This window comes from Hylobates moloch, unplaced genomic scaffold, assembly GCF_009828535.3.
Source record: "Hylobates moloch isolate HMO894 unplaced genomic scaffold, HMol_V3 SCAFFOLD_24, whole genome shotgun sequence".
NCBI classification, from domain to species: Eukaryota; Metazoa; Chordata; class Mammalia; order Primates; family Hylobatidae; genus Hylobates; species Hylobates moloch.
The window spans coordinates 3,165,736-3,188,354 of NW_026652299.1; the positions used below are offsets into that span (position 1 = coordinate 3,165,736).

A 22,619-nucleotide genomic window follows, 5' to 3' on the forward strand; every position below is an offset into this window, starting at 1 on the left:
TATCTATTATCTTCTAGGTTTGGAGGCTTCTCCTCCCTCCTGGATTAGTACCTACCCAGATACAACTCTACCATTTCAGCCCGTGTCCACACTCACAGCTTTGCCCAAGAATAGGACATGGTTGCGGCTAGTGCACAATCTGAGGAGAGAGGAATATCCTTAGAGCTAGCTGATCTGAATGTGGGTTGCCCTCAGGGGCTGGCCTTGTTCCCTGTCCCTTCTAATCACCTGAAATTGAGATCCAGCTTCACCTGTAACGTGTTCTCCACAAATCTGACAAAATCTGCTTCTGTACCCATGGCATTGTTTTACCAGTCTTTATTTATTTGAATATGTGATCTCCTTTCATGGAATTTATGTCCAATTTCTTAATACACATCCAATAGTATTTTTTTTTTACAAGAAAATGATGTTCCTGGAATGCATCCTTTTTAGCAATGTCTTACTGTATAAACAAAACAATGCTCTTCATTTGTTCTGAATCTTTCCCAACTCTTTCCAATCAAAATATGTTTGCTCTGAAAGAACAGGTCAATTATCATTTTTTGCATAATGCAGAGAATATCAAAAGACATTTCCAAGGATAATGAGACTGAAGTTGGATGTTAGGCCAGCATCTATTTTAACCATGCTGAAAAACCTAGTGGTATACACAGGTCCACTTTATGTTGGTAAGTGTAACTTTTTCTCTTTTCCAATGTAGACTTGACAACAGTCAGCTTTATCAGTCTGAGAAAGAGTCAGCTTCAAGTGTACAGAAGTGTACGCAGTGTCCGCACACAGGCATTTTGCCAGGGCTTAAAATCTTGGAAGCCGACAAAACAGTACATTTCAACTCCCTTTGAGTGCATTCCTCTCCCTGTCTGACAGACGACAAGTTATTACTCCACCTATCCTTTCTCCTGAACTCTTCTTTCAGTCAAGACAGTCTACTGTTCTATGTTTGTATGACTAAGGGAATGAGATGGGGGAAGTAAACTTTCATTTCAAAATAAGAAAAGAGTCCTGCTACCAAGAACTGTTTGAGTTCAAAACTGGATACAAATTAACTTCAGAATACTTAAGAAACAATGACAGGCCAGTGCGGTGGCTCGTGCCTGTAATCCCAACACTTTAGGAGGCCAAGGTGGGCGGATCATGGATCACGAGGTCAGGAGTCCAAGATGAGCCTGGCCAACATGGTGAAACCCTGTCTCTACTAAAAATACAAAAATTTGCCGGGCGTGGTGGTGCACACCCGTGATCCCAGCTACTCCGGAGGCTGAGGCAGAGGGATTGCTTAAACCTGGGGGGGGGGGTGGAGGCTGTGGTGAGCAGATATTGCGCCACTGCACTCCAGCCTGGGCAACAGAGCAAGACTCCTTTGGTGGGGTGGGGGGGCGTTTGGGGGGGAGAGGAGAATGTTAAGTTCCTTCATGTTCTACAATTCCAAGATATTTAGTATCAACTGTAAAATGTTATCATATTAAATAAAACAGGTAATAGGAGATCAGATAAAGATACTATTGAAATGTAAAAGTTGTTTCCTTAAAAAGTTTGGGTACTGAATTTAATAAAATTATTGAACTCCAAGAGGAATGAAAATTATAACATTTGGGTTGAGAAATCCAAAGTAAATGTAATTTAATGAAAGCAGGTAGCGTTTTTTTCTGCATGTGGCACACAATTGAAGAGTTTTACTATCTTAGGTCATCAAAGACTTTGTGCCTTCATGATGCTTTTCACCTGGTAAAGACAGTTCGATGTGTTATGATTCAATAAGTTCTGCATAAAGCTGATAAGGGTGACTATGAAGAACTGCTACTGAAAGGGATCGGAAGGAACAAGAATGTTTGTCTCACTTTCATAACAGGTTGGAGTCCACTCCCAACTCCTTCTTGGCACTTTTTGGGCTAAATTAACAGTTGGTGAATAACAGAACTCATCTTTTAATTTCTAACACAGCAGGTTGCTCAGTTTCACTGTATGCACTAATAATTTTAGCCTTATATGTGATTCTGTGTACAATTTTTAGTCCAACAAATACTGATGGCTCGAAAATGCCACGGAGTATATGCTTTTAATTTCATTAATTATTTCACTCATTTGTTTATTCAGCAAATATTTAACTGCACACCTAACGACATGCTATAAGTACTGTACTAGGCAGTGAAATTCAAAGAAAAAAAAGTCCCTTCTCTCAATAAACTCTGCCCAACAGAGGGCAAACAATCACAACTGAAGGTGGTCAGTGCCACAACGAAAGTATGCACTGGACACAGGAGGGGCAAACAGTGCCAAGAACAATGCTGAGAGAAGTCAGCAAAAGGCTCCTAAAGGTAATCCTAGAGGCAAGTTGTATTTTAACAAGTGGAGAAGTAAAAGGCTATGTGAAGACATAAACAAAATAAGGCATAACTCAAAGAGCTACAAAGATCTCATTATTAATGTAGCTTAAAGCATGATGGGTTAAAGAAATTAGGAAGGAAAAGTGTATTGAGACTACACTCTGGGACTGTACTAGGTAATAAAAATACTAAAGTACCATAAGATGGAGCCCCTGATCCCAAGGAGGTTACAGTGTAGAGGAAGAAAAAGACCCTCAAACAGTTCATTTCAATAAGGTTGGTGTTATAGTGGAAGAACACATAGGGAAACATGGCTAGACGGGCACAAAGGAGTGCCTTATACATCACACAAAGATGTTAAAAATTTTATCCTATAGTCAACAGACAGTCACTGAAAGTTTTGAAATGGATAGTAACTACAACAGTGGCAGTGGATGATGGATTGGAAGGTATAAAGACTAGGGCAATAAGGAGGCTTCTGCCAAAGCCCAGGCAAGTATGTGATGAACCTGAACAAGGCCACCCTACTGTGGCAATTTTACAATGTTTTTTTCTAACCAAGTGAATGGAGATTCTCTCTAATCTATCATTAAAAGAAGAAAAGGAAAAATCCAGAGTGAAATTTTCTGAAACTCCTTAAAGGCTTAGCAAAAAGTTACATTAAAAAAATTTTTTTTAACCTTCCTTGGAAAAAATCAGTAATGAGTTTAAAATTTAGTAGAGATAATCTTAAGTCCAATAAGCAAATTGTGAAATATCAAACTGATGGAAAGTGGTATATGCATTTTAAATGACTATATATAAAAACCTGAGAAACTTAAAATATGACTAGAAAGGCAGAATACTGTACGTGCAGTAAGATACTGTATAGTATGCAGTATATGCTGACAAGCTAAAAGAAAAAAATGAAAGGTTAAATAATTTTCTATTATTTTTATTGTTTTTTACAATAATAGAATAAAATGAAATGAAAAAAACCAACACAAGAATAATGTTTATTGTATTCAATGGGCCTGACCCACATGAGTTACACCCAATTTTTAGTTCTTGGTTTCCTAGAATGGTTTTTACAAATGGTCTTCCTGCCTAACTCCAACATTATCAAAATACAAAATAACTGATACTTTGGCATAAGAGAGATCCTTAAAATTCCTATTATGAATAGTTATCTCCTTCCTGACTGATAGAAGGTAAAGGCAAATTCAAAAAGCTAATGGGACTCAAAGTCAAAGAACACAGGAGAAAAAAATACATAAATAATTTTTGCATGTGTTGTTTCTCTAATCTATTTCAGAGAAAAGAAATCTGTGGAAAATGGCTGTACCACCAAAAGACTTTTTAAAGCCATTTTAAAACATTCAGTCAACAAACACATCATTTATTGAGCATCTATAAGCCAAGCACTTTACTCTGAAGACACAAGAGAAAATAAAATATACAGTTCCTGCCCTCAAGGAGCTCACAGTCTAAAAGGAGAGAAAGAATGGTTACAAATAATTGCAATAAAGTATGGTGAGTCCTCTAACAGAAGTATGTAAAAGATACTATGATAAGCAAAGAAGACAGGTAGAGTGAGGAAAGTCAAGGTAGCTTTCGTAAGGGAGTTAAGTCTTTAATGAGCTATAGGAAGGGAAAGAAGACTTCAATAGCACATGCAAGGAAATATTAAATATCAAAGAAGGTGAATGTGGGTAATTTTCGTAGTCCCTGTGGTACACAGAGTGAAGGGAAGAGCAAAAATAAATGAGGTTAAAGGAGAAAGCAGGGAACAAATTACAAAGGACCTAATAATCATACTAGAGAATATGACTATTATTGAATTCTATCAAATCTAAACTGCCATCAATCACAAGACACAACATTACTATATGCACCATAACAAAGAAAAAAGCTGTATGCTTGGGTGTTAATATTAGTATAGAATACTACTGAATAAAGCTACATTACCAAAGGGCTATTCCCTCAGTGTAAGATTAAATAAATTAGCCATGCAGAAAGGGAAAGCAAAGAATTTTGTATTTCTCAACTTGCCCGTAGGTAGAAAGGAGAAGCAAAAAATATTCCCAAGAAGTGAACCTTGAGCAGATCTGCAGCCTAAATTAAAGCTAACACTGTGGTCCAAAAACAAACGAACAAAACAAACAAGCAAAAACTTTAACGTGGTCTCCAGTTGGTAGTGTCCCCAAATGCCTGGCAGAAACAAATGAAAATTCTCTTTAGAAGAACAAGACTTCAATCCTGAACAACAGCAATTTAAGATGCAATTTCACTGCAAAGATGAAAACAGTGCATCTTAGAATCAATGAAAAGCAGTCAATCTTACAGTCAGTCTTAAAGCTGGTGATGCTTCAGAATTACACAGGGAACTCTTTAAAAATACAAATCACCAGACTTCACACCCAGAGATTCTCATACAGGTAGGTTGTCGGACAGGTGGGTACTTCAGGTAGGCCGGATGTTGAGCCCTGGAATCTCTATTTTAACAAGCTACCCAATATTTCTTTTTTACACACCTGACAAGATAAGAAGACACTAGCATCTGTCTGTGGAATCAGCTGAAAAATCCTACTCTAGAAGTTCTTTGTGGAGAGAAGCTAGATTAGACGAGTATAAGGACAGGAGACACAGGACAGTAAATATAACAGGAGATTGTTAAAAGTCTTCACGCTAGAGGTGGTGATCATTTAAATACTAACAGTGGGAGAAAAGTAAGAGTATTAAGGAGGCAGAACTACACAGAATTCTTTAATAAAAACTAAATGAAAGTAAAGGCATTAGATCTGATTCTGAAAAATTTCAGAAGACTACTCCTGGACATTAGGGCCATTGGGCCTTTAAATCTCAGGTGGGCGCAGTGGCTCGCACCTGTAATCCCAGCACTTTGGGAGGCCAAGGTGGGCGGATCAACTGAGGTCAGGAGTTTGAGACCAGCCTGGCCAACACGGCGAAATCCCATCTCTACTAAAAATACAAAAATTTGCTGGGTGTGGTGGCACAGGCCTGTAATCCCAACTACTCAGGAGGCTGAAGCAGGAGAATCGCTTAAACCCGGAAGGCAGAGGTTGCAGTGAGCCAAGATCGTGCCACTGCACTCCAGCCTGGGTGACAGAGAGAGACTGTCTCAAAAAATAAAAAAGGAAATCTCATTTGGGTATAGTAATCCACCACCTTTTAGCTGTGTAATAAAGTATAAGTGCTACACAAAATCCTATACTACATAAATATCAAATGTTCCAAATGTTACTTAAAACTCAAAATGATTTCCAAATTCAGATGTAAGCACAGAGAGATTTTATCCTTTAATGTTTAACATTTCTATTAATCAGTGTGTATGAATTAAAAAATGAGAATTTCTTTAGGCAAAAGAAAAGACTTCCACTGGTTGATAAATTTAAAGTACAAACAGAAAACAATGAATTAACAAACTTACGCTGAATATGAATGAACTGTTTTGGCTGTTTAAACTCTCCTTTGTACAAGCGATTGTAATAGTTGACGTTGCTCTCTGCCTCAGGAACAGGAATGACCATGCTCTCTTTTTTTTCTCTAAACACTTGCTGTGCTGAAATCGCTCGCTGTAAATGATGTTCCTGGAAAATGTAAAGTAGGCAACATAAGTTGTTTTAGTAATATTAATCAATGCATAATTTTATATAAAAGTTACTTTGTTAATAATCACAGAGTGCTTTAAGAATCAATTATAAATAGTTTCTTTGCCAAAGACCTATATATACATTGCCATCATTCTCTCTTAATACTTGTGGCTCATACTGATAACACCTTAGATTATTACAATTTTCGTAAGTAGAATTTTTTAAACAAAATTAAATATATACTCAGAAACTAGAAAATTTCAATTACAAAAAATTAATGTTTGCTAAATTAATTGAGGTGTTTGTCACCACTACCGGATGAAAGAAAAATTCCAGATTACAGGAAATAAATTTATATCACAGATTTTAAGTATCTTCTGCATTTATTACTTCAAACTTTAAGAGTACAAAATTCTGAATAATTCAAAGAAAGATAAAATTATGTTCAACAAGTTTTATTACTACCAGGGCAGAAAATACTTTTAAATAAAGGTTAAATGAACAGTTCCTATAACATATATCCAGTTTCTAATCACTTAATTACTTCCATAACTTACTGAAATAGCCTCCTAAATAGAATTTTCCCTCCTTCCTCCCTTCCCCCACAATGGCCCATTCCCAATAAAGCAGTTTTACTTTTTGGAAGGTAAATTGTGTCATGCCACCCACCCCATAGAGAATTTCTGATCTCCATCCTATTCACAGTAAAGGTTAAAAATCACTCAATGGCCGCGTGGTGGCTCATGCCTGTAATCCCAGCACTTTGGGAGGCCAAGATGGGCGGATCATGAGGTCAGGAGATCGAAACCATCCTGGCTAACACGGTGAAACCCTGTCTCTACTGAAAATACAGAAAAATTAGCCGGGCGTAGTGGCGGGCGCCTGTAGTCCCAGCTACTCAGGAGGCTGAGGCAGGAGAATGGCGTGAACCCAGGAGGCAGAGGTTGCAGTGAGCCGAGATCGCGCCACTGGACTCCAGCCTGGGCGACGCAGCGAGACTCCGTCTCAAAAAAAAAAAAAAAATCACTCAATGACCTACAAGACTCTGCATCTCTCTTATCTCATTTCCGACCTCTCTCCTCTCCAATCTTTAATTGTAGCCACACTGGTGTTGCTGTTTCTATATATCCAAATGGTCTGCTTTCAAAATTGCTTCCAGTCTTATCTTAGCAGAGAGGCCTTCCGTGACTTTTTTTTTCTAATCTAAAAGAGTACTCTTCCTCTAGCACTCCTTTCCTGTTTTACTTTCCTACATACCACTTTGCAACATCGAACATAGTGAAGATTTCATTTGTTTACTGCCTCTTTCCCCCTACCATAAAGTAAGTTCCAAGAAGGCAATGATTTTTGCTTGTTTTGTTAATTTCTTATCCCTAATGCCTAGTACAATGGCCAAAATACAGAAGCTGCTTAACATACATTAACTGAATGAATAAATGAAATCTTTACTGGATTCCTACTACATGTCAGGCTATGAAAAATGCATATAAAGAAATTGAGGCATAAGGATGTTTCATAAGTTGTTGAGGTCAAATAGCCCTAAGTAACAAAACAGAAATACAATCCAGGATATACATATATATGCAAAGCCAAAATTCTTTTTTTCTAAATTATATTATTATTATACTTTAAGTTTTAGGGTACATGTGCACAATGTGCAGGTTTGTTACGTATGTATACATGTGCCATGTTGGTGTGCTGCACCCATTAACTCGTCATTTAGCATTAGGTATATCTCCTAATGCGTGTGTGATGTTCCCCTTCCTGTGTCCATGTGTTCTCATTGTTCAATTCCCACCTATGAGTGAGAACATGCGGTGTTTGGTTTTTTGCCCTTGCGATAGTTTGCTGAGAATGATGGTTTCCAGCTTCATCCATGTCCCTACAAAGGACATGAACTCATCATTTTTTATGGCTGCATAGTATTCCATGGTGTATATGTGCCACATTTTCTTAATCCAGTCTATCATTGTTGGACATTTGGGTGGGTTCCAAGTCTTGCAAAGCCAAAATTCTTAATCCTAAGATATTACACCATTTTTTTGGAAATTAGAAGGTCTTAATTTCATTCAAGCCTTTAGGGTATGTGAAATGTTATTATACAAAAGGAATTAGTGCAGTGGTCCAAAAAGAAAAGTTTCATTCAGCAAGACATAAATAAAATTAAACTGAAGGTCCCTTCTATGCAAAATACACAGTAGATTAGTTTGATTATAACCAGTACTTTAAAAGGAAGGTAAGATGATAGAGGGGGATCGATATCAAATAATAAGAAAAGAATTACATTAATTTCATGATCTTCTGCCAGTAATTACCGTTAAAGAAAGCAGAGAGACAGAGATATAAAAACAAATGGGAAAGAAAAGAAATACAATATGAGGAAGTGGGCAAACAAGCTTCTATGCTATAGACAAGTGAACAGTAAGCCAGGGCAGCTATTGGGACTCCCACAAGCAGCATCAAGTTTTGTCAGATCCAATCAAGTCATACCTGCTTTTCCCCAAATAATCATCTATACTACATCATAGTCAGCATCTCTTTGGCATTTTGTCAGAATAAGTTAAATCAAGAACGCATAAGCATATTTAAGAAAAACACTGTGAAATTTGGCTAAGGAACAGAAGTCTAGGAATAGCTAAACTTAAAAAGAAGCAGAAAATATGGCATGAGAATGGAGACCTGCCTACTAGAAATCACAAAACATTATAAAGTCACATTTTCGGCTCCTTTTTAAGCTCACTAAGTGCCACTCTAGTGAACACACAAATAATAACGAAGCAAAACAGCCTTATTGCTGAGACAGAGAAAGTTTCAGTGGTCTGGATAGAAAATCAAACCGGCCACAACATTCCCGTAAGCCAAAGCCTAATCCAGGGCAAGGCACTTCAATTCTATGAAGGCTGAGAGAAGTGAAAAAGCTACAGGAAAAAAGTTAGAAGATGGCAGAGATTGGCTCATGAGGTTGAAGGCAAAAATCCATCTCTATAACATAAAAGCGCAAGGTGAGGCAGCAAGTCCTGATGGAGAAACATCACAAGTGATCCAGAAGATCTAGTTAAGATCACTGATGAAGGTGGCTACACTGAACAATAGATTTTCCACGTAGATGAAATAGCCTTCTACTGGAAGAAGATGCCATCTAGAACTTGTATAGCTAGAGAGGAAAAGTCAATGCCTGGTTTCAAAGCTTCAAAGAACAGACTGACTCTCTTGTTAGGGGCTAATCAGCTGGTGATGTTAATTGTAGTCAATGCTCATTTACCATTCCAAAAATCCTAGGGCCCTCAAGAATATGCTAAATCTACTCTCCTGTGCTCTACAGGTTTAATAAATATTCTAAGCTAACTGTTGAGGGCTACTGCTCAGGGAAAAGAAATCATTTTAAAATACAACTACTCAACAATGCATATGGTCACCCAAGAAGTCTGATGGCGATGAACAAGGAGATTAATGCTATTTTCATGCCTGCTAAGACAACATTCATTCTGCAGTCCATGGATTAAAAGTAATTTTGACTTTCCAGTTTTTATTTAAGAAATACATTTTTTAAGGCAATAGCTGCCATAGATTCCTCTGATGGATCTGAGCAAAGTAAATTGAAAACCTTCTGAAAAGGATTCACTACTGTAGATGTCATTAAGAACATTCATGATTCATAGAAAGAGGTCAAAATGCCCACATTAACAGCAGTTTGTAAGAAGGGAATTCTAATCCTCATGGATGACTTTGAGGAGATCAAGACTTCAGTAAAGGAAGTAACTGAAGATGTAGTGGAAATGGCAAGAAAACTAGAATTAGAAGTGGAGCCTGTTCAGAATATTATGTGACCAAATTGTGGCAATTTCATAAAACTTGAACAGATGAGGAGTTGTTTCTTATGGATGAGCAAGGAAGTGGTTTCTTGAGATGGAATTTACTGAAGGTGAAGATGTTGTGAACATTGCTGAACTGACAACAAAGGATTCGGAACATTATACAAAGTTGATAAGCAGGAGCAGGGTTTGAGAATGCAATTTTGAAAAAAGTTCTACTGTGAGTAAAATGTTATCAAACAGCATCACATGCTACAACAAATTCTTTCATGAAAGAGTCAACTGATGCAGCAAACTTCACTACTGCCTTATTATAAGAAACTTCCACAGCCACCTAACCTTTAGCAAACATTACCCTGATCAGTCTAGCCATTAACATCAAGGCAAGACCCTCCAACAGTAAAAAGATTGTGAATAACCGAAAGCTCAGATGACTGTTAGCAACCATTTTTTAGCAACAGGGCATTTTAAAATTAAGAAATGTATATATTTTAGACACAGTGCTAGTGCATACATAATAGACCACAGTATAGTATAAGCATAACTTTTATTTTTTATTTTTATTTTTTGAGATGGACGCTCGCTCTGTCGCCCAGGCTGGAGTGCAGTGGCACAATCTCGGCTCACTGCAGGCTCTGCCCCCTGGAGCGGAGCTCACACCATTCTCCTGCCTCAGCCTCCTGAGTAGCTGGGACTACAGGCTTCCGCCACCACACCCGGTTAATTTTTTTTGTATTTTTAGTAGAGACAGGGTTTCACCGTGTTAGCCAGGATGGTCTCGATCTCCTGACCTCGTGATCTGCCTGCCTCAGCCTCCCAAAGTGCTGGGATTACGGGCGTGAGCCACCGTGCCCGGCCAGCATAACTTTTATATGCACTGTGAAACCAAAATATTCATGTAACTTGCTTTATTTAGTGTTACTCGCTTTATTGTGGTGGCTTGGAACCAAACCTACAATATCTGTATATATCTAAACATGCTAAGTAAAACCATAGACAGAAGAAAACAAAGGGGAAATATCTTTCTGCTGTAAGAGCAAAGAACTTCTTAAAATTGCAGAAGTACGAACAATAAAGCAAAAAAAACTCAACAAAATCTATTACATTAAAATTAAAAATTTTTGTTCAATAAAGGACACCACGGACAAAGTTAATAAATTTATGACAAAATAGTATGTTATTTTAAATGTCTAAAACTTATAAATGATTACTATCTAGAATATATAAGAAACTCCTGCAAATCAACAGGAAAAGTAACCCTAAAGGAAAAATGGGTAAAAGATATAAATAGGCAATTTACAGAAGAGAAAACCCAAAAGGCTAACAAGTATGTGAAGAGATGTGCAAATTCATCAGTAATCAGAAAAACACAAGTTTAAAAAATTTTATGAGATGATTTATACTGATTAGGCTGACAAAAATAAAAAACTAAAATAATGCCAAGTGTTGGCAAGGATATGATACAAATTCCTGCATACATGACTGTGGAAGCACAGACTTTCTACCATTCCAGAGAGCAACGTGATTAATTACTCAAACTGAATCTGCATAATCTATGAACTAGCAACTCCTGTCTTGACTATATAACCCAAAGAAAACCTCACACAGGTATGTAAGTAGGCACAGGGGTTCACTGAAATGGTATCTGCTGTAGAGGAAAGTTTGAGGAAGTGTGGGTATCTATGAGTGGGAGAGTAGGGAAGTCAAATGTGGTAGAAGCTCACCATGAATATTACAAAACAGTTGGTATCAACAGTCCAGATGCATATACAATGTGATGCATCTTAGAAGCACTGTTAACGTGTAGAAGAATGAAGCTGGATCCTCAGCTTTCACCTTATACAAAAATCAACTGACCTGAAACCATAAAAATTCTAGAACATAACATCGGAAAAACTCTTCTAGACATTGGCTTAGGCAACGAGTTCATGACAAAGAACCCAAACACAAATGCAACAAAGATAAATAGATGGGACCTAATTAAACTAAAAAGATTCTGCACAGCAAAAGAAATAATCAGCGGGGCAAAGAGACAACCCACAGAGTGGGAGAAAATATTTGCAAACTATGCATCCAACAAAGCACTAATATTCAGAATCCACAAGGAACTCAAAACAAATCAGCAAGAAAAAAACCAATCCCATCAAAGAGTGGGCAAAGGACATGAATGGACAATTCTGAAAAGAAGATAGACAAATGGCCAACAAACAATGAAAAAATGCTCAACATCACTAATTGTCAGTGAAATGCAAATCAAAACTGCAATGACATACCACTTTACTCCAGCAAGAATGGCCATAATTTAAAAATTAAAAAGTAATGATGTTGGTGTGGATGTGGTAAAAAGGAATATTTTTACACTGCTGGAGGGAATGTAAACTAGTACAACCTCTATGGAAAAACAGTATGGAGATTCCTTAAAGAACTAAAAGTAGATTTGATCCAGTAATCCCACTACTGGGTATCTACCCAAAGGAAAAGAAGTCATTATATGAAAAAGACACTTGCACGCGTTTACAGCAGCACAATTTGCAATTGCAAAAATATGAAACCAGCCTAAATGCTCATCAACTAAGGAGTGAATGTGGTGTATATATACCATGGAATACTACTTAGGCATAAAAAGGAATGAAATAATGGCATTCGCAGCAACCTGGATGGAGTCCAAGACCATTATTCTAAATGAAGTAACTCGGGAATGGAAAACCAAACATCACGTTATTATTTATAAGTGGGAGCTAAGCTATGAGGATGCAAAGGCATAAGGATGATATAATGGCAGGTGTGGTGGCTCACAGCTGTAATCCCAGCACTTTGGGAGGCCGAGGCGGGTGGATCACAAGATCAGGAGATCGAGACAATCCTGGCTAACATGGTGAAACCCTGTCTTTACTAAAATTACAAAAATTAGCCGGCAGTGGTGGTGCATGACTGTAGTCCCAGCTACTTGGGAGGCTGAGGCAGGAGAATTGCTTGAACCCAGGAGGTGGAGGTTGCAGTAAGCCGAGATCTTGCCACTGTACTCCAGCCTGGGCAACACAGCAAGACTTCATCTCAAAAATAAAAATAAAAAATAAAAAAGACTGATATAATGGACTTTGGAGACTCGGCAGGAAGGATGAGAAGGGATTGAGGGATAAAAGACTAGACACTGGGTACAGTGTGCATTGCTCAGGTGATGGGTGCACCAAAATCTCAGAAATCACTACTAAAGGACTTTTCCAAGCAAACACACCACCTGTTTCACCAAAGCTATTGAAATTAAAGAAAAATTTTTTTAAGATCCTTGTGATATATTTTGTGAATAAGGAAAAAAAAAGCAGTGTTAATTCAGAAAACTTGTAAGAAATAGAATCAGATATAACATGTGATTTCTATAAATTAAAAGCAAATGTACATAAAACAGTATAGATTTTGCCAAAAGAGACACATTAAACGTATTGGTTGGTTGCCTGAGAGGGTAGAGAAAAGAATGGGAGTAGCAAAGACAGAGAGAACAGAATAAATAAAGGAAACCAGAGGAGTCTTGCAATACCCTTTCAAATTCAGGCTGTATTGGACTGTAGTGTCAGAGACAAAACATGATTGGCCATATGTAATTAACTGCAGAAGATGAACACATGGAGATTCATTATACTTGTGTATGTTTAATAATTCCATAATAAAAATGAAAACAGAGTGAGAGGAGGGGAGGAGAGGAAAAGACAAGGCCCTTGTAGAAACCAATGGTAACAATGTACCATAAAACTGAAGTATATGAGTAACTCGACTCTCTGCAACTTTCTCCCAAAAAAAACTCTATACAATAATAAGATTATGTATTAGAGAATTTTCAAAACATATTTAGTTTTAAAACTGAACAAGGGTTTTGGTATGCACTCAATGCACCCCAGTAACCACAGATCAAAAACATTACTCATTAATTAGTGGAGATAAAGGCTTATGAATACTGGTAATAATTTTATAAACATAAAATGACAAGGTAGAGAGGATGTGGAGAAATAGGAATGCTTTTACACTGTTGGTGGGACTGTAAACTAGTTCAACCATTGTGGAAGACAGTGTGACGATTCCTCAAGGATCTAGAAGTAGAAATACCATTTGACCCAGCAATCCCATTACTGGGTATATACCCAAAAGATTATAAATCATGCTACTATAAAGACACATGCACACATGTTTACTGCGGCACTATTCACAATAGCAAAGACTTGGAACCAACCCAAATGTCCGTGAATGATAGACTGGATTAACAAAATGTGGCACATATACACCATAGAATACTATGCAGCCATAAAAAAGGATGAGTTCATTTCCTTTGCTGGGACATGGATGCAGTTGGAAACCATCATTCTGAGCAAACTATCACAAGGACAAAAAACCAAACACCGCATGTTCTCACTCATAGGTGGGAACCGAATAATGAGAACACTTGGACACAAGGTGGGAAACATCACACCCCGGGGGCCTGTCATGGGGTAGGGGGTACGGGGAGGGATAGCATTAGGAGAAATACCTAATGTAAATGACAAGTTAATGGGTGCAGCAAACCACCATGGCACATGTATACCTATTTAACAAACCTGCATGTTGTGCACATGTACCCCAGAACATAAAGTATAATTAAAAAAGAAAGAAAGAAACAAACAAACAAACAAACAAAACCCTAACCACTCATTTTACCCCATGTTTTTCAAACTGCACCCACTAATAGGTCACAGTTGGCAATTTTTTTTAAAAGAAAAGAAAAAAAATCAGAGAGTACTGAATGTAAAAAGTTATTTCAGTCACATAACGTTTGTAAAATGTTTTTTATTGTCGATCACAGTCAAAACATTTTTTAAGATAACCCTAATATATTCAAACTACCCATTTGTGTTTTGATAAGGTCTTACTGCCTGTAACAAAATTAAACAAATGTAGCCTTTGAGAGATTTGTAAACTGTGAAACAGCAACATGAATTACTATTTCTCCTACCTGCCACTCTCCACACAGCCCCCCCCCAATAACAATCCCCTACTTCTAAATAAACCCTTTTGGTCCACATTTAAAACGTCACGTCTTCAGTGAAACCTGACCATCCTAAGTGGAAAAAAAAAATCTCTTTTATCAGTTCTCAGAAACATACACCTTTCCAGCACAGGCTTCTCAGACGTGGACGTTTATATCTGTTTTTGTAACCATGTGATTTCTGCCTCCTTCTTCCACCGGACTGTGGGGCAAGACAACGTGTCTGTTTTGCATCCACCACTTTGTCCCCAATGCCTGGCACACCATAAGCTCATGGAGCTTCTACATCATACTAAAGAAAAAGGCAAGTTGCCCACCATCTATAGCATAAAGTCTCATTTTTTGAGCCTGACAAACATGTCTCATCTGAACCTGTCCAACCTATTATCATTCTAGCACCATACCTCTCCCAAACATCCTTCTCTAAAATTACAGCAACCTTCTTGCTATTCCCCAGTAACAGCATACTGTTTTATGCTTTTGTTTCTTTATATACTGGTCCTCTTCTGTATTCAACTTCTACTTCCTACTCCCTGAGTTCACACATATCTTCTCACTCACTATGCCTAGTCTTCAAATTCATGAAAATCTCCAGCTTCTTGACCTTTCCATTTTCTTCATCAGATTCCCTTATAGCTCTTATTTCTTCACTCAGGTCTAGAATACATGGTTTATATGACTCATCTTACCTCAATGCTATCAATTTCTCTGTCAATTTCATTCTATGTTTATAGTGACCAAGTTGGCTCAACAAATATTTCAGGGTCCTTAAGCACCACAGAGGCTTTCTAAGTGAACATTTATCAACCTCCAAACGAAATACATATCCGGCCTCAAGATACAGAAGTGCACTAGAGTAAAAGAAACTAGATGGCTGAATATGCAACAATGAATGAATTAAAAATTATTTATCACTAGGCATCATTTCTATACACTTGAGAACACCTATTAAACACCGGATATTATCCTGTTATTGAGAACTGTTGAATGAGAAACAGTCTCTGCCATTAAGAAACTTACCTAGTCAGAGAGAGATATTGAAGTATGCAATCATGTTTGAACTTGACAAGCATGTCCAATCTCAACTAGTCAAACCACTCATCTTGGAAGGTTAGGGAAAGATGCCCAAAGAAAGTAAAATCTAAACTGTGACTTTCAGGATCAATAGGAATTTAGCAGGGCAAAAGAAGAAATAAAGAAATAAGCGAGGCAGAGAAAACATTATGTCCAAAATGAACAAAGGTCCAGAAACATTAAAAAAGAAAAAAAAAGGCAAGTAGTTGAGAAAAGGGCTTCCAGTGCCAGGCAGAAATATGTTTTTCTTAATAGGGCAGAATCCCAAGTTGGAACACCAAATACATTTTCCCATTCAAGTATTACTACAAATTTAGTTAGAATCTATTAGTAGTAAAAACTTTTGCCAGGAGCAGTGGCTTATGTCTATAATCCCAACAGTTTGGGAGGCAAGACAGGAGGATCGCTTGAGCTTAGGAGATCGAGATCATCCTGGGCAACATGGTGAGCCTATGATTCTCTATTAAAAAAATAAAAATTAGCTGGACGTGGTGGCTCACATCTGTGGTCCTAGTTACTTGGGAGGCTGAGATAGGAGGATCACTTGAGCGCAGGAACGGGAGGCTGCAGTGAGCTGTGACTGCAACACGGCACTCCAGCCTGGGAGATAGAGCAAGACCCTCTCTCTCTCAAAAAAACAAACTTTTGCGCTAAGACAGTGAGAACCACACACCTACAACAACAAACAACATCAAGGAACTAGGAAGCCAAGCCTGGAATCAGTAATTTCTAACGATTTAAGCCCATGTTTTCCTATACTTTTCTTACATCTCACCTTGCTGGTCACAGAAAGTGATGAAATATACCATGTCACCTTGCAGTTATGTAATGTTTTACAGTTCTCAGAGAGCCTCTGCAATCATGTGCTTATTAGGTCCTCACAATCTTGGGATATATTGGTAGATATTTATATTATTTTATAAATAAGACTCAAGAAACAGGTGATTTGCTCTTAGTTATGGCATCATTTTACAAGAGAATCAAATTTCAAGACTGATTCCAGGGTTCTTTACTCCATCCTTACTAGAAAAGAGTGTTAGTGTAAAGATGAAACACCCGTCCTGGTAATGCTGATGATCTACAGATACGGGTAATAAGAAGAAACTGAGCTGAATAGCAGCATATTTATTTAAAGAGATTCTTTGGATACATACTTCACTTTCCCCAAAGTACAAAACATTTTTAGATCCAGTTATCAAAATACATCTTTAATATATGAGGATTCAATATTATTTTGTTTTAGTGACAGGGTCTCACTCTGTCACCCAGGCTGGGGTGCTGTGGCATGAGCATAGTGCATTGTAACCTCAAATTTCTAGGCTCAAGTGGTCTTCCCGCCTTAGCCTCCCAAGTAGCTGGGAATACAAGCGCATACCACCAAACCTAGATAATTTAAAAAAATTTTTATAGAGATGGAGTCTCACTATGTTGCCCAAGTTGGTCTTGAAATCCTGGCCTTAAGCAATTATCCTGCCTCAGCTTCCCAAAGTGTTGGGATTACAAGCATGAGCCAGCATGCTGGCCTTATTTTAATTTTATAAATGAGAAAATTTTTAAACAGATCACAGATGACTCTCTTCTTGTTAAGAGAGTTGGCAGATGATGGAGCTGAAGCCAGAAATTCAGGAGCCAGATCATGACATCCTCCCTCAATTTAACTTACAGACCAAATGTAGCTCTAAAAATAAGTCTCATCTTCATTTCTTTCACCAGATTATGAGACAGTCTCTCAAACCAAAACACCAGAAGAAAATACAGTAAATCGTTTTTAGAGGACTGTGCTTCGTATAATAAACATAACTAGTTGTAAACATACAGAATCCTGGAAGTAGGTACCAGAGTTTTGGTTTGTCTTTTTTGGGGAAAGGGTAGACAGAAGTAATATCAATTCCTTGTTACATTATTACATGTTGCATTATACTTTGGTAGGTTACTAGGCTTTTAAAAATAACTAAAACTCAAGCACAGGCACTACTTGATTTCCTCTCCTTTAAAAAGATATCCCTTTGACCCACCAACTCTATTTATGGAATTCACCCCCGCCAAAAAAAGTGGGTAATAATGGCTATATAAAAATGGTCATCATGGCACTGTTTACAGACAAAAAGAGAGACAGAGAGAGCACCTAAATGTCAATAAACAGGGAATTACTTATGTAAATCACACTATACACATAAGATTGAACTCTTGCTTAGGCAGTAGTAAAAAAACAACTTTAGATCTCCACTTAAAAAAAAAACTAGAATATGAAGTAAACAAGCAGGTTATAAAATAACATGAGCAAATATAAATACATATATATGTAGAGAAAGGAGCCTAGATGAATAGAATATACCACAAAATGCTAATTAAGTGATTGTTATTTTTTTGTGTGCCCTCTGTATTTTCTAAATCTTCTGTAGTAAATCTGCAGTACTTTGTAAGTTTTTTAATGTTATAGAAATATTGCATTTTAATTGAAACATCTCTCCACCAAGATACACAAAATCACTTCTTATAGCTACTTTGACATTCTGAAAAATCTTTTTGAAACCTACTATAATTACGCTTAAGCATTTTTCTGAGTTTCTGTAAAGACATTATACACTTTCTACTTTTTATTTTCCCCTGAAAACATGAAATTACATGGTAAATAAAGCAGACTTAAAAAAAAAAAAACTAAGTAATTCACGACTTTTAGTCATACACAATGAGTACCAAGATGCAGAGAAGTATTGAGAGGTGACAGTATGCTGGCAGTCCTCACAGCCCTCGCTCGCTATCGGCACCTCCTCTGCCTGGGCTCCCACTATGGCGGCACTTGAGCCCTTCAGCCCACCGCTGCACTGTGGGAGCCCCTTTCCGGGCTGGCCAAGACCAGAGCAGGCTCCCTCAGCTTGCAGGGAGGTGTGGAGGGAGAGGCGCGAGCGGGGAAATGGGGCTGCACATGGCGCTTGTGGGACAGCTGGAGTTCCGGGTGGACGTGGGCTTGGCGGGCCCCACACTCAGAGCAGCCGACCGGCCCCAGGCAATGAGGGGGCTTAGCACCCGGGCCAGTGGCTGTGGAGGGTGTACTGGGTCCCCCAGCAGTACCAGCCCACTGGCGCTGTGCTCGATTTCTCGCCGGGCCTTAGCTGCCTTCCCGCGGGGCAGGGCTCGGGACCTGCAGCCCGCCATGCCTGAGCCTCCCACCCCCTCCGTGGGCTCCTGTGCAGCCCGAGCCTCCCCGATGAGCGCCGCCCCCTGCTCCATGGTGCCTAGTCCCATCGACCACCCAAGGGCTGACGAGTGCAGGTGCATGGCGCAGGACTGGCAGGCAGCTCCACCTGCAGCCCTGGTGCGGGATCCACTGGGTGAAGCCAGCTGGGCTCCTGAGTCTGGTGGGGATGTGGAGAACCTTTATGTCTAGCTCAGGGATTGTAAATACACCAATCAGCACCCTGTGTCTAGCTCAGGGTTTGTGAATACACCAATCCACACTCTGTATCTAGCTAATCTAGTGGGGACGTGGAGAACCTTTATGTCTAGCTCAGGGATTCTAAATACACCAATCAGCACCCTGTGTCTAGCTCAGGGTTTGTGAATGCACCAATCGACACTCTGTACCTAGCTACTCTGGTGGGGCCTTGGAGAACCTTTATGTTTAGCTCAGGGATTGTAAATACACCAATCGGCACTCTGCATCTAGCTCAAGGTTTGTAAACACACCAGTCAGCACCCTGTGTCTAGCTCAGGGTTTGTGAATGCACCAATCGACACTCTGTATCTAGCTACTCTGGTGGGGACGTGGAGAAGCTTTGTGTCTAGCTCAGGGATTGTAAACGCACCAATCAGCGCCCTGTCAAAACAGACCACTTGGCTCTACCAATCAGCAGGATGTGGGTGGGGCCAGATAAGAGAATAAAAGCAGGCTGCCCGAGCCAGCAGTGGCAACCCACTCGGGTCCCCTTCCACACTGTGGAAGCTTTGTTCTTTCGCTCTTTGCAATAAATCTTGCTACTGCTCACTCTTTGGGTCCACATTGCTTTTATGAACTGTAACACTCACCGCGAAGGTCTGCAGCTTCACTCCTGAAGCCAGGGAGACCACGAGCCCACCGGGAGGAACGAACAACTCCAGACGCGCCCCCTTAAGAGCTGTAACACTCACCACGAAGGTCTGCAGCTTCACTCCTGAGCCAGCGAGACCACGAACCCACCAGAAGGAAGAAACTCCGAACACATCCGAACATCAGAAGGAACGAACAACTCCAGACGCACCACCTTAAGAGCTGTAACACTCACCGCGAGGGTCCGCGGCTTCATTCTTTAAGTCAGTGAGACCAAGAACACACCAATTCCGGACACAGCATGTTGTTGTTGTTTTTCTTTTGGGGACGAATGAACTAAGGTTCTATGGCCACACTGGTAGAAATCAACAAGAATGAAATTTGAATCCTTGTCTGGCGCTTTTCCATCTTACCAAGTTCATGCCCCAACTTCCTGGCTTTCAGGATTTATCCACTGAATTAGGCTACATACATAGCCAAAGATTATTCATTGCTATTTTAAAACTCCCAACTAAAGATAGCTGACTGAATGCCTATACTTATATACTCTACCACCTTATAATGTAAACTTATTAGTAATGGACTAAAAAACGTAAAAAGCCACAATGACAAAGAGAATGAGACAAGCCATCAGCACAAGAGTGCAGTAATATTCTGAGAAACTAAAATTGAAAAGAGCAGGAGAGAGGATAAATACTGGGCCCATCTGTCCCACAGAAAACCAGAGATGATAGGGATTTACAAACACCAGCTAGAAAGAGCTAGAATGAGAAAAGCACTTCCTTGCCTACTTGTTGAAAGCCCATCATTCTACACAGACAGAAGAGGGTACCACTGAACTAAGAATGTTGTGAATACCTCAAATCTAAAAAAAATTAACAGAAGAAAATTTAGTAAATCCATTCAATTATCTTAAAACGAGAAGACAAGATTCAGCTATATCTCTACTGATGAACAACTCTCACTCTGGGGAGGGGAGAAAAAAGAAATGTTCAAGAAAAATGCTCCAAACCTAATATACTCAAAAGTAGCATTTAGGGATACGAAAATTTTTAAAAATCACCTGAAATCTGAAAATCTCCAAAAATAAGAACATAAAAGGCAGGGGGAGGAAGACCTAGAAAGAAATTTGAAGAGTTGATTAAACTCATAAATGGAAGAAAAGGAAAAAAAAAAATCTCAGAAATAAAGACTACAATTATTAGAAGCCCAATGAAAATTATATCCCAAAAAACCTTTAAGTGTGCTGCATAAAGCTGGTCAAATACCCAATTGAATGAAAATTAGATAAATAGAGAAATAAAATGAGTAAGACAGAAGGTGGTAAGCAGAATATGCAACAGGCAAGGAAGCAATGACAGTCATGTAATTAGAGTTCCTAAAGAACAAAACAATGCAACAGAACTAATATTTAAAACGATATTCCAAGAAAACCTTCTAGGAACAAAAGACTACGAAGTTACACACCAATGAAGGGAGCAAGATGGAGGATAAGTAAGCCCCATACCTCGTTCCCACACGAACACACTGACTGCACAATATACAGTCCAAAAAGCCTTGAGAAATCCAGAAACCAGTTGAGAAATTGCAGTACCCCAGGCAAGATCAAAGCCAAGAACATGTGCATTGAAATGGGTTTAAAAGGCCATAAACCCTTCCCCTAAGCCAGCACACATCAACACTACTGGGAGAAAAAGCACAACTTTCTTCCTCAGGAGAGAAAGAGAAGAGTGAAACGTATGTCAGACATTCTGGCTTTTCAGGAGTCCGCCTGATGGACTGGTATACTTTGGATACCTGGGGTCCACTGAGAACAGAATTGGGCTCAGCAACTTTGTGTAGCACCAGAGAACCTGCACCACGGCAGGCAGAAGACAGCACAACTTGGTGTGATGAGGACAAAGTGTCCAGTTCATGGCTTTTCCCTTTGGAAGGAAATGGAAGAGTGGAAAATGTATCCAACATTCTGACCATCTGGTGGAATGTGGAAGGGACTAATTCTGTCTTCCTGACTTGAAGCACTGACTTAACCAATATACTTTGGAAACCTGGAGACTGTAGAGAACAAAAGAACTCAGTGGCTTGCTGCAGCACCAGAGAATCTGTAGTACCACCCACAGAGACAAGAGGGAGCAAGAGAGTACAAACACCTGAGAAAGAAACTAGCAAACCTCTCTAATTGGGAAATTACACGTACAAGTACAACAAAGATGCATCTCCAGAATCTCTAGCTGGACTGATCTGCAAAGGTCTTCTCTTAGACAAAACCAGTTTGTAAAGACTGGGAGAGATGGCTGTTGTTTCAAATGCACCAGTCATGGCAAAAAATAAGGAACACAAAGAAGCAGGCAAACAGCCCAATAAAGCAAGAAACTAAATCAAGAAAACAACCCAAAAGATCTATAAATTATCTAATAAAAAATTCAAAATAACTGTCTTAAAGAGGGTCAATGTACTATAAGAGAACAATGATAGACAAGTAAATAAAATCAGAAAGCCAGGCACGGTGGCTCACGCCTGTAATCCCAGCACTTTGGGAGGCCAAGGCCAGCAGATCACTTGAGGTCAGGAGTTTGAGACCAGCCTGACCAACACGGCAAAACCCCATCTCTACTGAAAATACAAAAATATTAGCCAGGCATGGTGATGTGCACCTGTAACCCCAGATACTTGGGAGGCTGAGGCAGGAGAATCACTAGAACCCAAGAGGCAGAGGCTGCAGTGAGCCGAGATTGCACCACTGCACTCCAGCCTGGGTGACAGAGCGAGACTCTG

At 39.1% G+C, this 22,619-nt stretch overlaps 1 protein-coding gene across 1 annotated transcript in view; it reads right to left on the bottom strand.

The window, feature by feature from the left end:
* Positions 1-22,619, bottom strand: part of EPC2 (enhancer of polycomb homolog 2) — a 145,407-nt gene that overhangs the window by 92,486 nt on the left and 30,302 nt on the right. Inside the window, exon 2 of the mRNA XM_032145596.2 lies at positions 5,758-5,917. Within this exon, the coding sequence (XP_032001487.1) occupies positions 5,758-5,917 (160 nt within the window). The remainder of the gene's footprint in view (positions 1-5,757; positions 5,918-22,619) is intronic.